A 14,693-nucleotide genomic window follows, 5' to 3' on the forward strand; every position below is an offset into this window, starting at 1 on the left:
TACTTATTCCGATTGGTCTAACTGGTCCGGTCTTTTTTTTTTTAGTAACTCAGTCACTCTAATTCACCCTAGCAGTGGTAACAACTTGAATCGTGTGCCCCACCTAATCACTTAGAGAAACATAGTTTAAAAAGAAAAAATAAAATAAAATAAAAAAAATGAAAAGGACTCAACGATATATGGTGCAACTATCATGTTATTTCTAACACCTGAGCTCTGTGCTTTTATGAATAGACTCTATAGATGTTTCCATCTAATCAGATTGGTTCCTCAACTCCTACAACCAAGATGCTTCCATCTACTTAGATTAGTTAGTGTCATCCTGAATATGCATAAATATCTAGGCTCTGGAGCGTATTTATTTATTGCAACTAAAAGATTTTCCCATACCCCCAGACTTAAATCTAACATTGTCCTCAATGTTCTAAAGATGAAACTAAAAGCATGAACAAGGAGAAACTGTTACCATTTGAAGCGAAAGAGTTAAGGAAAGATATTACCGTGTTGCATGAGCATGGGATACCTCCCAAGAAGTGCTAAGTTTAAAGTCTTCAGCCAGACTTAGGAAAGGATTAGTCAACTCGAACCATAAAGTAACAGTCGAAATAACTGTGGGTCTTCAAAACTAAATAGAGTTGACCAAAGGAAACTGCAATGAACCAAGAAACTGAACAAGAATAGCATGCCCTTACTTAGTTTCCTGATTAAGAAATTTATATCTAATTGTGGTTCAGGTTCAGGTTCTATGAAAGGATCTAAATAGAAAATTTTCATTGGCTGCGTTTCTTCATAGGTGGGATCTGAATCATTAGGTCCTAGAGTCTGGAAAAACTCAAATATGATCTTAGAAGCGCACAATAATAACCGAAATAACTGAGGATCCTCTAAGTCAATAAGATTTGACTTACATAATTGACCACAATGAGAGTAGTGGTCATTCTTAAGCAAATGTGTCGATTCTAATTTCCTAAAGCATTTAGGTTTAGTCTCACAACTTAATATTCGACACATTTGGAATATAAACATTCCCACAGTTGGAAGAAAACTAGTTGGTGGGAAAACAAAGTCAATCTGGGGATCATAGCCTGGGCAAACCACATCAACCAGAGGATGGGTTTCTAACGACTGAACTTCTTCCTGGACATCATTAGGTTCGGGAAAACGAGTATGAAGGTAATCTTGTAAAATTGTCGAGGCAGAGATATCAAGTCCTAAGTGAAGGGACTTTCTGAGAGTTAAAGGTAAGGCACTAGGAAGGTGATAATCACCCCCAAACTTAGAGTTTTTAGTGTCTCTAGATAGACTAGTTACAATCTCCCTAATTTCTAGATCATTGGAATCCTGAAAATAGTCAATTGCTCCTTCGAGGTTATACTCAAGCGACGCATCCTTACTCATATTTAATAGCTCTATGAGTTCATTTTCTTCGTCTAAGACTATTGTTTCTAAGTCGCCAGACTCTAAAACAGTATTTTCGGAATAAACCCGTTCCTCTAAAGCATTATCGGCTTCGTAATCAAAAGGAAAAACTACATCGTCTAAAACGGTGGTATCCCTAATCAAATCCTCGTCCTTTTGAATAGGTGAATAATCATAAAAATTATTTGGATTTGAACTAGAATCACTATAAAGATCAATTGGATTAATAGATTCCTGATCACTATGCCTACACATTTCAGATTCTTCATTACTACTATCCTCATCATAATAGTACGAAGATGATTGAACCTTATCTAAATAAGTAGTGTCTTTTATTCTAACCTCGTCCTCTAAATTAGGCAAATATTCACTATTGATATCAAGGGTAGAATTAGAAACACTATTTTGGAAATTTAGATCATTTCGAGCAGCATTAGCTAACTGTTCATTTTCTGCCTCTAGACGTGCCTGAATTTCACAGAGCATAACACTTATACGTTCACCACTCTCGTTTATCATCTCAGAATATCGTGTGCACTCTTCTTTTGAACTATTCATTGCAACTAAACGTTTATACGTCCTTTCAATCCGTTGTTGGGTCTCTTCTAGAGATGGAACAGGTTCAGAAATATCATAATCAGGACTAGTTTCCAAAAACGAGTAACCAGTACTACAGTGTTCCTGATTTTCTTGCTCGTAAGACCAATTCGCGTGTGGATAGTAATTGGGCTCACCATGGTATGAACCATAACCTTGAAAAGGTTGGCGTTCCCAACTACTATTCCCACCATGGTAATAAAAATGATGATGTCCATATTCAAATTCAGGTCGATAATCATTGTATTGGCTTCTATCATACCAGTTCGACATTCTTAATTGCAAGGGAATTCTACACAATCACAAACAAGGCTGACTCGACCAAATCAAACCTATAGAATCTAGCAAACAAAAAGCATGATGGCTCCACTTAGATTGTTTTCTAGACCAGCTTCTATTCCTTCGAAAAGGAATGCGTTACAATTTGAGCACACCCCTCTGGAATCAATCCGAGCTAATGTAAGTTGAATCGAGGCGAGGGAAGCTCAGTGGAGCTTTGATACCCAAGGCCTCACCGCTATCACAAGGCGGCGCAATCACGCATTCAACTCACAGAAACCATCATGAACTTCGAAGTATGCTAAAATAGTAACCAATATTTTTCGAACGACTTTCCTACTAAGCTCGTTACCCTATAGGTCTCGTTCTAGTCAAAATTTTAAGCTTAGGTTCGCGTTTGGTTTCGTTTTCCTAAAGCGGGCAAGAAGGGAGCGGTGATGAAATCCGAACCCTTATCTTGTATTGGCCAGGCCTTGCCCTTTACTAGGAATTTAAAAACAGTCCAACTTCATCCTCAATCAATGAATCACCTTAAGGAATAAGTAACTCGCTTACAGGAGATTCGCGAGTGTTTCGATGGACTTACCTCCCGTACCAGACAGGGGATGAACCGTTGAAGTCGACTCGGGCCACGACTCCTATGTCATGTACGAACCCAAGGGGCCGAGACGATATTGTAGTCGTCGTCCTTCCCTGCAAACAGTTTATATTAAAAAAAAAATTATATAACCCTTCCGTAGGGTTTAAAATTAAAATAAATTGTCCAAAGTCCAGTCCAATGAAAAAAATACAAATAATAATAATAATAATTACAAAAATAAAATAAAATGGAAAGTCTCAAAAAAAAAAAAATTCTCTCTTCTTCTCTTTTTCTCTTTTTTCTTTATTTTTTTGCTTTTTCTTTTTTTTCTTCTCTTTTAGCTTTAAGCTTTGATTCCAAAGTCTTTAGTATCCAACTTCAAACCTGTAATACAAACACACAACCAAAGAGACGTAAAAAGAACAAATGGAATAATAAAAAATAATAAAAACCTAAAAATTCTACCTAAACACAAATCCGCGTCGGCGGCGCCAATTTGATTAAGATTTTTGATGAAGTTGTAGTAATGAGGTTCAAACTCTTGGACTTGTGAAGATTAAATTTAAAGATTTGATAAAATTATATATACAAAAATATTAACAATGGGCGAGAGGTACTGGGACTAAAGATTCGGCCGTTTTTTTTTCATTTTCAAATGGTTCAGAAATTAATTCTAGCAATTATAGTTCAAAAACAAAACAAATATTAACTCTAGTTTATTGCCAAGATAGATTTTATAAAATATTACTTGTATTTCTTAAGCATGGCATATCAAAAATCCCGAGGACTAAGCATACTCCATCAAATGAAATCACAAGTAATTAATTTAAAATCTTAATTCAATTAAAATTAGTGCAAAAAGTAAATAAAAGAATTAATGAAATTACCACATGGATGAAATTCGACCTCCTCCGTCGTCCCAGTGCTGGGTTTTAGCTCCTCATGATGAAAACACACTCAAAATATATTTTTATAGCTGTAAAGGTGTTTACAATGGAGAGAAAAGGAGAAAATGGTGTAAAACTGTAATCTGCAACGCACAAAAAGCGTCACAGAGTGAACGATAAAAAAACAAGTGCTGCTGATGTTTAGACTGCACTGCGACCCACGTCTGTGCGTCTTAGACACTGTTGATAAACCACTGTCCTTGCGAGTCTGTTCTTGGTGTTCTTCATCAGCAGCAGCAGCAGAAACAGAGTTTCATCAACTCTTGATTTCTGCTTCTCTGGACCTTCTCTCGACCCCAAACTCTCGACACTCTTTCTACTCAACACCAACAACCTATTTATAGCCAACAGACCCATCGAATCTCGCTCATTCACTCCATATAATTCTCTTTAACTCGGCAGTAAAGAAAATATTTCTGGGAATATTTTCTTTCATGTTTCATCTTCTCACGCGTTTTCAAGCCTCCAAATTACCATATTTAACTCCTTCACGCTCCAACAAGTCGTTCAAGTCATTACACATCATCAGAACACGTACAAATTCTTCCAGAACCCGTGGATATCTTCTCCCTGTACGTGTTTTCCCTGTTTGCAACTCGTGGATTGCCTAGCCGATTCTAGCTAATTCTGATCGAACCAAAAGCCCACAACGTGTTTGCTAGGCCATATCACAACTTCCTACCAAAAATCAGCCATTGAATCTCCCTAGAGCACGTTCAAAACTTCGATCAAAAATCTGCCAGTGAAGAAGGAAATTTTCCCGCCAAAAATGAAATTTGAATTTTAGAAGAAGGACACCCCTTATCCAGTGGTCGCCCCTTATCCGTTGTTGGAGTCCGAATAACACATGTCCTTTGGGTGCCTTAAGTAATTTTTCTGGGGTGTTTCCAGCATTTTTTCTGGGTTCCTCCGGCGCATTTCTGGGGTGTTTTTAGTCTCTATCCTGGGGTGTAAAACACCACTTTTCGAGCCAATTTCGCCGCAAGAGCTTATTTTTCCAAAAACATCTACAAAAACATGAAATAACACAATAAGTATTTAATCGAGTCTAACAATACAGAACATTGAGAACAAAATAGACACATAAATGCGTCTATCAGGCACCTGGACATTGGTTCCACCAGTTGCAGGGAAAAACATTGTGGGTTGTAAGTGGGTATTCAGGATAAAGTATCATGCAAATGGTGACATAGATAAATTCAAGGCCAGACTAGTAGCTAAGGGGTATCATCAACAACCAGGTATGGATTTTGAGGAGACTTTTAGCCCTGTGGCCAAACCAACTACAATCAGAATCATTTTATCCATGGCAGTTCAGTTTGATTGGGAAAAACATCAACTAGATGTGAGTAATGCATTCCTCCATGGTGACTTAAAAGAAACTGTCTACATGGCTCAACCACCAGGCTTCATTGATCCAGCAAAGCCAAATCATGTCTGCCTCCTACACAAAGCCATCTATGGCCTGAAGCAAGCCCCTAGAGCCTGGTATGAAAAACTCAGTTCAGCACTCTGCTCTCTCAACATCAAAAATTCAGTTGCTGACTCATTATTCTTTGTCCACAAGGATGGTCCTCATACTACAGTTGCTTTAGTATATGTTGATGAAATCATGCTTACAGGGTCCTCTCCAATATTCATACAGTTTGTTATTGCTCAGCTGCAACTCCAGTTTCTCATCAAAGACTTGGGTTCTCTCAACTATTTTCTTGGTCTTGAGATCACTAGAACACCCAACACCCTCTTTCTATCTCAAAACAAATATGTTGTTGATCTGCTGCACAAATTTCACATGAAAGGCTCTAAATCCTGTCACACACCTATTGCAGCTTCCGCCAAATTTTCCAAAGAGGATGGCACACTACTTGAAATTCCTACTGACTACAGATCTCTTGTTGGTGCCATCCACTATCTCACTTGGTCCAGACCGGAGATCTCCTATGCAGTTAAACTTATATGCCAACAAATGCAACATCCGAGAACCACTCACATGGCTGTTGCCAAGCGCATCCTACGATACATCAAGGGCACATTGGGTTAGGGAATCAAGTTCACAAAGGGCAGTTCATTTCTACTAGGGTTCTCTGATGCTGATTGGGTCGGCTGCATTGATGACAGACGATCCAGCACAGAGGCAGAATATCGCACACTAGCTCACAGTGCTGCTGAGATTGTATGGATATGCTTTATTCTACAAGATCTTCACTTTCCCTTACCAGGCATACCCAAACTTGGCTGCGACAACATCAGCTCCATCTCCTTAGCCTCTAATCTTGTCATGCACTCTCGCATGAAGCACGTTCATCTTGATTATCACTTTATCCGAGAGTTAGTTCACAACAAGTCCTTGGATATTTTCTACGTCAACACTCTTGATCAACTGGCCGACATATTCACCAAGGTCTTACACGCTTCTCGCTTCATCATGCTTCGATCCAAGCTTCAGGTTGTTGCTACACCCATCAGCTTGAGGGGGGATAATGACACAGATGGTGTAGTGCAGGATAAGGCGGGTTGTAGTGTAGGTTAAGACAGCATGTTACTCATGCAGTCACTCATGTGAGCTGTACGTGTAGTTTCCTCTTTAGGGTTAAATTCTCAGCTTCTCCTTAAATACTTCATTGAATACTTTCCCAAAATCTGTGTGGTTATTGTAATGAAACTTATCTTCTCTATAATGAATAATCTGGGTTTTCTTAAGGATTGATGCAGTACCGTTACAAATTATGTTATCTGGTCATCGTCGAGTAGGTGGGAGTGTCTTTAATCATTTTCTGTCACAATAACGTGAGAAGGTTGATTTGCTCAAAACCCTGTGAGGTGTTAATTTTTTGTTTTGGATGTACGATGATAAATGACAACATTATACTTTTTGATTAATTGATTGAAATAGGCACAAACTTCATAAACTTAATTAAAATGTACATACAAACGCACGTCAAACAATTCTCCAAAATGCAAATTCAAAGACTAACACGTTCATTCCATCTGATTACCGATGAATCAGATCATTTGCCGGGAGCAAAGTTGGTGGCGTAGTTCCAGGCGTTGTTGGCGACTGGATCAGCTAAGTGGTCAGCCAAGTTTTCCAAAGGACCCTTTCCGGTGACGATTGCTTGAACAAAGAATCCAAACATGGAGAACATAGCCAATCTCCCGTTCTTGATCTCCTTCACCTTCAATTCAGCGAAAGCTTCTGGGTCATCAGCTAAGCCTAATGGGTCGAAGCTTCCACCTGGGTAAAGTGGGTCAACAATCTCACCCAATGGTCCTCCTGCAACTCTGTAACCTTCAACTGCTCCCATCAAGATAACTTGTGTTGCCCAAATGGCAAGGATGCTCTGAGCATGAACCAAACTTGGGTTACCCAAGTAGTCCAATCCACCTTCACTGAAAATTTGTGAACCGGCCTTGAACCAAACGGCTTCACCGAACTGAACACCGTTGCGAGATAACAATTCAGGGAAAACACATCCAAGAGCTCCCAACATAGCCCATCTGCAGTGAATGACCTCGAGCTCACGGTTCTTGGCGAAGGTCTCTGGATCAGCAGATAGCCCAGCAGTGTCCCATCCGTAATCACCGGCGAATTCACCAGTCAAGTATGATGGAGCTTCACCAGAGAATGGTCCCAAGTACTTAACACGGTCAGGACCGTACCATGGGCTGGATGAGACGGTTTTTGGCTTTGCAGTGGTTTTTCTCATGGAGATTCTTCCTTCACCGAAAACTTCAGAGCTGGAAGGAACAAGTGCCTTACCGGAAAATGCGGGTGAAGATAGAGCCATTGTGGAAGCTGCCATGGCTAACAGATGTATGAGCAAATTGATGTGCTAAACTAAATTGATTGATTGCTAGAGATGAGATGATGTTTGTGGTTCTTGCAGTTGGGTTGTTTAAGTAGAAGATTCAAAATGGTAAGTGTTTTGGATAAGAGATCTTAAACTGCTTTCTCATTGGTTGAGACAGATTTTTGAGTTTGATTCTCTTAGTCCAGTTGGCCATCTCTTAGCCATGAAGCAGAACTCGTTTGTTGTATGTACAGATGTTTGGTTTCAAACTGACTCCATATCAAAAATCTGCTTCAGGGCAGACCAAGTGTTAAGTTTGCCAATCAGAGCGTGACACGTTTCTAATGTGAATGGATTTCCTACATGGAGTTATCCTTAATTCACCAGTTGACTGGTATTCGTAACAAAGTTCCAGTGCAGTTTGGTTAGATGCGTCTCAATCTTTGTAGTACAAATGGTAAAACTAAGGTGCATCTAGTATAAACAGATATCGTAATAAAGTCACAAAAAAGCGCCGAAGTTGATCTTTTTACTGAAAAATGTTAGAAAACATTCCACCTGATCACTATTTCTTTGGTGGTGGCAAACATGGTGTGTTTTTTTACTGCAAAAAAATTTCCTATTCAAACATGATGAAAGTATTGACGTAGATTCGTGCACAAACGTGCACCTAAGAGAACTCTCGCACTACACACTTTACATCTGACAATATCTTTTACCCAATTACCGACTGTTACAAATTACTTCACACAATGCATTTTTTCCAATCACCAACGTATTCAAACTGTTTGCAGTAAAAGTGCTCTAAATTTTGGATGCGAGATATTTCATAGCCCGTATCTGATAAAAATCTGGATATCTGGATCTGATATGAAATTTTGAACATTATTCAGCATTTTGATCACGAATTCGGATTTTTCGAATATCTATGGACAATTTGGCACCCATAATTATCATGTGAGCTGTTGAGTTTCAACCAGAAATAAAAGTACGTGGGAAGTTGGCTACCACCGAAATAGTCCATTGAACACAGAGTAAAACTAGACACATGCGTTGTGTGAACTCGTGGATTATGCATTACCTTTTCTTGCAAAATGGATACATGTAGCTAAAAACAGTACTATCCTGATATAATGCTTATATGAATATGGTGTTGTTGTTGTCATTCTGGATTGCAGAGAATAATCCAAGCTCACTTTTTGCAAAATCAATCTCTCCATATCCTTCAGATCTTCTGGTCAAAAAGTTTGCATTTGATATATATTTATGATCGTGTCGTGTACTTATGATATGTTCCTGAATGTTGAACAAGAAGATAAAATACATCTCAGTGATTAGGGATGGGTGCTAGTGTTGGACTGTCTCTACTTTCTCCATTTATACACTCTAGGAGTCCACTACTTGTATCGTCTCCATACTTCTCTACCTCTCCATTAATATCTCAGAGATGTCGACCAATACATCTCTGGAGTATATATAGATGATCTTGGAGCTAGCATTGATAGTTTCATTGTTTAGTATATAATAGCAGCACAATGAACTCGTTATCGAAAGCTATGAGCGCGCCATATCTTCCAGTGACTTCTCCCGCCAGTATTAATACTAGTAACATCCACCGGTCATATCATGAAGATCATAACCACAATGACCTTATAATAGATTTAGGACTCAGCCTTGGTAATTCTCTTCAAGTACCCGATGATCAAGCTTACCATTCCTCGTCAGGACAATGTATGTTTTGCGTTCTGGTGTATGCCTTGCTTTCTTCATTTATTTCTAACGCAGTTGCATGTTTTTAGGACTAACGTAATTTTGAATTCTTTGCACGGACATTTAGTTGTCAATTCAGCAGATTATGGTGAGCTTATAGGTTGGTCTCATCAGTTGAATAACCCCTACATGAAAGCCTCCATCTCAAATGTATATCAGACAATGGTAATGTTAGATGATGAAGAAACGGAAGTTGTTCAGAGCAAAGAGAGATGGGCTTATGTGAAGGTTAACATGGAAGGAATCGTTATTGGTCGTAAAATATGCATCCATGAACATGCCGGTTTCACAAGCCTGGCTATTCAACTTGAGGACATGTTCGGTACGTAGGCATGCACACATTTTTTTAATCGATTTGTAAGATGGCACAAGAGCTTGATCTGTAAGATCGTTTTCTTTATGGTGGATTATTGCATGTTTTTTTAGGTAGACACAGCATGTTTGGACTACGCTTATTTGATACGGAATCGGAATTTTCGTTGTTTTATAAAGACTCAACTGAGAGTTGGAGGACTGTTGGTGATGTACCATGGAAGTAAGTTTGTCTTTGTGGATTTGGTTAGTAAATGTTTGATATAGGATGTGTTTTTGTTGATCGAATTTTGTGGGAACCATATGCACAGGGAGTTCGTGGAACGTGTGACGCGCTTACGAATTACTCGAAAGGACGGCGTCTTTTTCCCCCCTTCAGTATCGTCTCTATTCACCTAAGTTGTGTCTCTCCGGAAACCTTCTTATTGTTTGTCTTGTTTATCAAGTGTAATTCAGTAACATCTGTAAATGTGTTATTTGTGAAGCTACATTTACCGGTGGGTAATGGCTGGAGAATTCAAATCAAATAACGCTTGAGAAAGATACAAAAAAAAAACGCTTGAGAAAGATACAAAAAAAAATGGCCCATGCAGGTCTCGAACCTGTGACCTTCGCGTTATTAGCACGACGCTCTAACCAACTGGGCTAATGGGCCAATCCTTTAATAGCTAGCGTAACAAACTTGAGGTTTCACCTTCGGATGATTAGCTCAACCCCCTGGCCAACTGAGCTAACGGGCAATTCATTTGTTTACTAAATTTCTTACTTTGACTACCCTATCCTTAGTATTTAGTCGACTAGGTCTTACATATTTTTAAAAATTTGCTTCGGCCCCCCTTAAAGTAAATCTCTGGCTTCGCCACTCCACGGTTTCCCACCGTTTTCATCTTGAAAGTTAATTCTTGAACCATCATAGCACTTAGCCTCACCAGCTACTCTGGATCTTCTACGATACTTGGTTGCAGTGTTGGCACATAGAATTAAAGCTTCCACTTAACTGCTTTAACTCTTGTAAAAGAAGCAATTACTTAAAAAGATCAGTATAATACCATAATCATTAATAATACAATATAAAAATGTATACTACCGTCGAGCTAGTTTGGTTGGTTGTTTTTACTTTTAATATTAGAAATTACTAGCTTTGCATTACTGATAACACATAAGCTGTATGTGATTTTATGTCCGACCTACTTGACAATTTCAAACAACTTTCAACTTTCTCTGAAGATCTTGCTCTTCCTGGAATGATCTTGAATTTTTTACGATTCCTTATTGAATTAGACATTAAGATACCAACATCTGAAAGATCAGCATCTTCATCATAGGAATCATCACAGTGAACAATGACATATTTAAAGGAATAGGAATATCATTGATAACATCAGCAGGGTCAGAAGTGGAATTCGGAACTAATTTTGTATATTATCATGCCTTAAGTAAGTTTCTGATTCAGTCACTAGCTCGAGGGAAGCTTTCAGAGTGGATTGGCAGTTGAATAACTTTTTTGAAAGATTTTGAAGTATTTGTCTGATGCATATCTGAAGCGTTATACTGATGATCAAACGGCAGAGGAATAAAAATATAAAAAGTAATTGATAGATTGTGCGGACCTCGAATAATTCTTACGAATAACAAGTATGAACGAATTATTGAGACCTTGCAACTTCGAAGTATCACAATTATGGATATGATGATTATTTATCCGACTATAAATAAAAAGTAAAATAAACAAAAGCATAATTTCAATAATCAAAAGAGTCTCATAATTTTCATTTTTGGAGCTCTTCATATAGATAACTCTCCATAAACAAACTCTAAACTCAATAAAAATATAAAAAAATTGTTTTCCAAGGTATCTGATGCCTTTAGACAACTTTCCGAACTTATTAAAACTCGTAAAATAAACTTCTACACTATCTTAAAATTATCTAAATATTAAATCCAAAAATTCATTATTTTTACTAAACATATGATTAATAAAATACAAATAATAATAATACAGGGGGTTAGTCCACGAGTGAGTTGGAGGGAGTTTAATGTATTTTGAATCTTGGGGATTTTGAGGGAGTGTAAGAGAGTATAGGGAGTTTGAGAGAGTTTGGTGTTTTGAGTGTAGGGAGTTTGAGAGACTCTCCCAAAATCTCTACTTTTTTGAGAGATTTGGAGTGAGGCAAAAATACACTATAAACTCCCTAGAACTCCCCAGAACTCCCCAAAAAAAAAAACAACTCCCTAGCATTCTAATTTTTACCACTAACAGGGAGTTTAGGAGATTCTTTCAAACTCCCCCACGACTAACAGGGTTTTCTAGGGAGTTTGGGAGACTCTTATAAACTCTCCCACGACTAATGGGGATTTTGAGAGACTCCCTCGAACTCCCCCACGACTAACGGGAAAAAACCCAATTACACCCAACTCCCCCAACTCCCTTGAGGACTAACACCCTGATAATAAATATGATTAATAGAATAGTGATGTGTGTCGTAACCACAACAAATTAATTAAGATATTTCCCACTAATTAACTGGTAATATAGCGGTAGTAAGAGATCGTTCCCACATAGAGATGTGTTTATTTATACTAGCAAAAACAAAGTAAAAAGGGGGTTATAATAATAAAGAAAATAAAAGGAAACAAATAAGAAAAGAAAGAGATGATCAAGGAGTCCTTCGTCGTTACCAAGCAATAGCTTGATAGTATACTTATTTATATTCGTTAGAACCATTCATTACCAACCGTATGAAAGCAGCTAGAGCAGTGTTATCCCCAAAGTTCCTTGTATAACCGGATACCGAAGCGCTCACATATCAAGTTTTATCCAACTGAACCACCAAGTAGTAGCGCACTCAAGGTGTAACCCAATCGGAAGCTTTAAGTTATGTGAACTTCGGTTGATCCCAGCAGTTAGAATCTTAGCGCAAGGTCCACTTACTAGTATTGTCTTCACACACGATTGCTCCACAGAATCCCTCTGCGAGGTCTCACATTCTCTACTTGTGTAGGAGTTGCACGACAATTACGGATCGCTCCAAATCTCTATTAGCAATAGAATAATCCAATTGTATACTTGAACAATCTAAAAATCAATCATAAACCCTATTTATAAAAAAGACAATCGATGATGATAAAAACTCCGAACAAACTTGTATAATAATAAAGCTTCACGCTAGAACATTGAATCCTAAATCAACAAGGTTTAGCTTCTCATGATTACACAATTACCCGGTTTCTCCCTAAAGGGAACCCTAAAATATTTTATGAAGAACAAAAGTATAATATGAGATGATATGTTTTCTTAATTTTCCTTTTACTTGTTTTCTTTTCTCTTATTCTGATTTCTCACTACCTTTGATTTCAGAATCAGTTACAAGATTCATATTCTCTTTTCTTAGTTTTGGGTTTCAGCAGATTTAGGTTCCTGTCTATTCTTTTCTTCTATAATTGAAGATATGCTCAAATGGAAGATAATGATTCTTTATGGGTAGCAACAAGAACATCATCTACTCTATCTAAGGAAACAAATACAACAACAAACACAAGAACAAGATCAAGATCATCAACACATTCATCAACCACAAAGACTCAAACGTCGATACAGGTCGACTCATCACGATTCAGACAACTAAAGACCGATGTTACTTAAACTCATGTTACTTAGACTCATGTTACTTTAAAATTTGTAGATACTGGGTATTTCAACAACCCAAAATCATGTTACTTAGATGTACATGTTTGTGATATCACGGGGTTGGATCTGATCCAACCACTAGTTTATACAATCAAACAAATTAGTTTTGTTTCAAAACTAATTTTACCTTGTGATCCGATTTGGTCCTTTGGGAATTCTGAGATAGTGTTTAATTCTGTAAATCTTGAATGGTTAGTCAAGAATCGGTGGAGTCATCATTGTGAATCCGTAGATTGTGTAATCCGTTGATTGTGTAATCCCAAAATCTGAAATGTTAAATGTAATGTTTTGAGGTTTATCCTCTTTTATCGAAAAAAATGAAATGTGAACCAATTTCAAACAGGAAAAGCTAGAAGTATGATAGTATGATGTGGAGTAAAAGTGGCACCATGGGTCCTTAGTTGGCTGGCCGACATAACTCAATCAAAGATGCATAAGCCTACTATTCTCCGTGTATAATCTAGTTGTTCTTCTCCCGTCTGAGATGGATTAGTATCATAATATTATAATATTTTTGTAAAAAAAATAATAAAATCATACATTTAACACAAAACATGAAAATTCGGGGACCATGATACAGTATATCATGCATTCATTGTAACATGACAATAATCATCAATTAGATTAAAAATGACACCTTCAATTTCAGCACTAGTTAAATACCTTCTCGCACATAAATAACCAATGTTTTTCTCGCTTATGATTACACAAAATAAAATTAATAAACAAACAAAACAAATTAACCGGATTTCTCGCTTATGATTATACAAAATAAAATTAATAAACAAACAAAACAAAAAACAGGTAAAGAATCAGAATCGATACCTTAGCAACATCGTAACAACCATTGCCACCATATTTTTGGTATATGCACAAATTAAACGGATTCTTTTTCTTAAATTTAATAGTTTTCCTCTTCACCTCCTCTAAAGACGGAGCCACGATGAAAGTGGAAGTAGAATCTACGAAACCATCGCCATTCTCAATAATAATTATTTCTGCATAATCTTCAAACTCCTTTAGAATCGACATTTACCACTTCTTCGTCTTTTTCTTCTCGATTTAACTTCTTTTTTGCTTCACCAATAACACTTCTTTTGTCCTTTAATGGGCCTAAGATTTTTTTTGTTTTTTATTACAGATTTAGCCTCAGAAATTTACTTGCTTTCTTATTTATCTTTGGTGTATCATAATGATCCCTTTTAAGTTTGTGTTTTGGTAGCAAGATTCATCGTTTCACCTCTAGGTTGAGCTTTATCTTTGATTTTAAGTGCTCTTTCACTCTTTCTTCGTTCTGGTGGTGCAAAATA

At 37.4% G+C, this 14,693-nt stretch overlaps 2 protein-coding genes and 1 non-coding gene across 3 annotated transcripts; 1 reads left to right on the forward strand and 2 right to left on the reverse strand.

The window, feature by feature from the left end:
* Positions 1–6,672: 6,672 nt before the first annotated feature.
* Positions 6,673–7,705, reverse strand: LOC113282208 (chlorophyll a-b binding protein of LHCII type 1-like). Its single transcript, XM_026531181.1, has one exon. It carries the CDS (start codon positions 7,623–7,625, stop codon positions 6,831–6,833), a length of 795 nt encoding a protein of 264 aa, XP_026386966.1. The 5' UTR covers positions 7,626–7,705; the 3' UTR covers positions 6,673–6,830.
* A 1,286-nt stretch (positions 7,706–8,991) lies between these two features.
* On the forward strand, positions 8,992–10,233 carry LOC113277642 (auxin-responsive protein IAA32-like). The gene is made up of 4 exons (XM_026526690.1): positions 8,992–9,344; positions 9,451–9,705; positions 9,810–9,918; positions 10,007–10,233. Exons 1-4 carry the CDS (start codon positions 9,149–9,151, stop codon positions 10,092–10,094), a joined length of 648 nt encoding a protein of 215 aa, XP_026382475.1. The 5' UTR covers positions 8,992–9,148; the 3' UTR covers positions 10,095–10,233.
* A 43-nt stretch (positions 10,234–10,276) lies between these two features.
* Positions 10,277–10,350, reverse strand: TRNAI-AAU. The gene has a single exon. It is a non-coding gene; the product is annotated as a tRNA-Ile (tRNA).
* Positions 10,351–14,693: the final 4,343 nt, after the last annotated feature.

The sequence above is a fragment of the Papaver somniferum genome, chromosome 5, assembly GCF_003573695.1.
Source record: "Papaver somniferum cultivar HN1 chromosome 5, ASM357369v1, whole genome shotgun sequence".
Classification (NCBI taxonomy): Eukaryota; Viridiplantae; Streptophyta; class Magnoliopsida; order Ranunculales; family Papaveraceae; genus Papaver; species Papaver somniferum.